Genomic DNA, 2,622 nt, shown 5'->3' with positions numbered 1-2,622 from the left:
GACTCAGAGGTGCTATATATCGGCTTTCATGTTGCCAGGGAGACAAGGGAGTATCAGTAATAAGGACCAGGTTTCAAGTTTACAACCATACAAAATTGGGCCCTAAGGTGGGCAATGACTGATGGGAAGCCTTGCAAGGTGGCTGGGGGCTGGGGATTGTGGGAACTAAAGTACTATACTGTGTAAGTCACCCTTTGTTCTCAGTCTGAGAGATTCCAGACCTGGCTTGGGACAAGAGCACACACTCAGAAACTACTTCAGAGGCCCTTCAATCAGTGGAGCTATACATCCAGACTTCAGATGGAGAAAATGGGTCTAGAGTAGGGAGCAAAGGGGCTGAGGCCTCATCTATAATCTAGGTTCCTTAGCCAACAGGACTGAGGAGCTGTTAGGTTCCTTATGGGGCTGATATCCCCCGAATTTAAATCAGATCACTGGGATCTGAGTCCTCAGTGGCTCAGTCAATACTTTCCCAGACATTCAAGGTAGTTGGGGGGAAAGTCCCCTCATTCTCACCCCATCCTGCCCCACCTAGTCCAGATGGACTAACTCAGTGACCTCAGAGCACCCCGCCAGAGCCACCCTCCCTCCTGTGGGAAAGTCTATTTGACACATCTAACACTGCCGTCGCAAAGGTCTCTGTGTCTATGTGCAGATGTTCAACTAAATGCCTGACCCTGGCTCAGTGGCTGCATATCTGTTAGCCCAGAAGTCCAGAGTTCTGGGCCAGCATAGGCTACATGTGTGACCCCCATCTCAGAGGGGACAGAAAGGTGCTAAGAACAGAGTCCACTGTGTAATAACAGTTCTGCTAGAGGTAAACCAGAGACGTCTGAGATCTGTGGGCTTCACGCTCTTTCCTGCAAGTAGTTTGATTCAGTCGACAGGGCACGGTGTCAGTATTATACTCGTTTCAAACATGCAAAACTCAGGATCTGCTGAGATGGCTCAGCAAGTAAAGACACTTGCTGCTCAGCCTGAGGACCTAAGTTCAATCCCAGCTAGACCCACTAGGAGAGAACTGACTTCTGCAAGTTGTCTTCTGAGTTCCATACTTACACACACACACACACACACACACACACACACACACACACACACACGGTTGTACCTATCTGTCATCCCAGCACCCTGGAGGTAGAAGCAAGAAGATCAGGAGTTCTAGGTCATCCTTGGCTACACAGAATTTGAGGAAAGCCTGAGCTCTATAAGACTCTTGTGCTGGCTCATTTTTCAGTCAGTTGAGAAAATGCCTCCATTGGATCAGGCTGTAGGCAAGCCTGCAGGCCATTTTCTTAGTGATTGATGGGGAGGGACCAGCCTGTTGTGGGTGGGGATGCTTCAGACTGGTGGTCCTAGGTTCTATAAGCAAGCAGGTTGAGCAAGCCATGGGGAACAAACCAGTAAACTGTATCCCTTCGTGGCCTCTGCATCAGCCCCTGTCTCCAGATTAGCCCTGAGTTCCTGTCCTGACTTCCTTCAATGATGCACAGTGCTGTGGAAGTCTAAGGCAAACAAACCCTTTCCTCCCCAACTTGCTTTTGGTCATGGAGTTTCATCATAGCAACAGTAACCCTAACTAGAACAACAACAACAACAAAAGGATTGTTGTGTCAGGAGTTCTAACCTGCCCAATTGAGTTGAGACTCCCCTTTGTGGGGGGGGGGGGATGTGAAAAAAAGACCCCCTGTTTTGTCTTATGATAATTTATTTTCCACACTGTGGCCATGTGCCCACCGGACAATGCTGGCATCCGTGTCACCACCAGCCCTCGGGCTTAGGGGTGGGCGCAGGAGCATTCCATCCAGAGCGGATTGCTTCCCAGAACTTGGGCAGACGACCTAAGGAAAAGAACCCATTGCCAAACAGAGGGATCTCTGGCAGTTTTACCCCAGGCCTCTGAGGCATCTCGACATTGAAAGTCTGGTTGTTAGGCCGTTGCTGGTAGCTCAAACCAGTGGAACCGCCCAGGCACTGTAGGGTTTTGCTGTCCCGAGTAGTTGGGACCAAGCAGTTGTTGGCTGGGGGATGATTAGCTGTGGCTGTGGCTGTGGCCGTGCTGGTGCTGGGAGTGGAGTAGCTTCGGGGTGGAGGGCGTTCCGTTTGGTCCAGGTAGAGGGAGTTAGCAGCTCTTTCCAGGTAGGTGGCCGCCAGCTGAGGCAAGCTCAGCGCTTTGGGGTAGCTGCTGTTGTTGAAAACATTGGTGGATCTGTCCAGGTAGCTGATGCCTTTGATGAGCTGGTCCAGGAAGGTAGGGCTGGAGGGGCATGAAGGACGGTCTGTGCAGATCAGGCAGTGAGGGCTGCTGCGGTGACAAGTGGGCTTTTTGACCACCTTGGAACCTCTCATCAGGTGACTGGTCTCTACACACCTGGAGTTGTAGGGGCGGCCCATGCAGATTTTCCCCAAGGGAAGACCTGAGGAGGTGGAGTTGAAGGACTGTTCGGAGTGGCCGCTGGAGGTGCTTAACTCGGAGCCACTTGGAAGACGGCTGCGCAGGCCCTTGCTGTTGTTCATGTTGGGGTACTGGGTCCAACCTGGAGTTCGAGGAAGGAAGGACACGTTGTTGGGTTGGCTCAAGCGGTTGTAAGTGTTGGACCGGCTCACCTGGCGTCCAGACAT

The 2,622-nt window shown here is 51.8% G+C and overlaps 1 protein-coding gene across 1 annotated transcript; it reads right to left on the bottom strand.

Moving 5' to 3' along the window:
• Positions 1-1,758: 1,758 nt before the first annotated feature.
• Positions 1,759-2,622, bottom strand: LOC127680144 (uncharacterized). The gene has a single exon (XM_052175710.1). It carries the CDS (start codon positions 2,620-2,622, stop codon positions 1,759-1,761), a length of 864 nt encoding a protein of 287 aa, XP_052031670.1.

This window comes from Apodemus sylvaticus, chromosome 3 (assembly GCF_947179515.1).
Source record: "Apodemus sylvaticus chromosome 3, mApoSyl1.1, whole genome shotgun sequence".
In the NCBI taxonomy this organism is placed as follows: domain Eukaryota; kingdom Metazoa; phylum Chordata; class Mammalia; order Rodentia; family Muridae; genus Apodemus; species Apodemus sylvaticus.
The sequence above is the reverse complement of the archived record's forward strand: the minus strand, read 5'-3'. Positions and strand labels throughout refer to the sequence as shown.

Excerpts from the sequence above, each read along its gene's own strand:
- LOC127680144 (XM_052175710.1), bottom strand. The coding sequence starts at position 2,622 with ATGTCTGGACGCCAGGTGAGCCGGTCCAACACTTACAACCGCTTGAGC.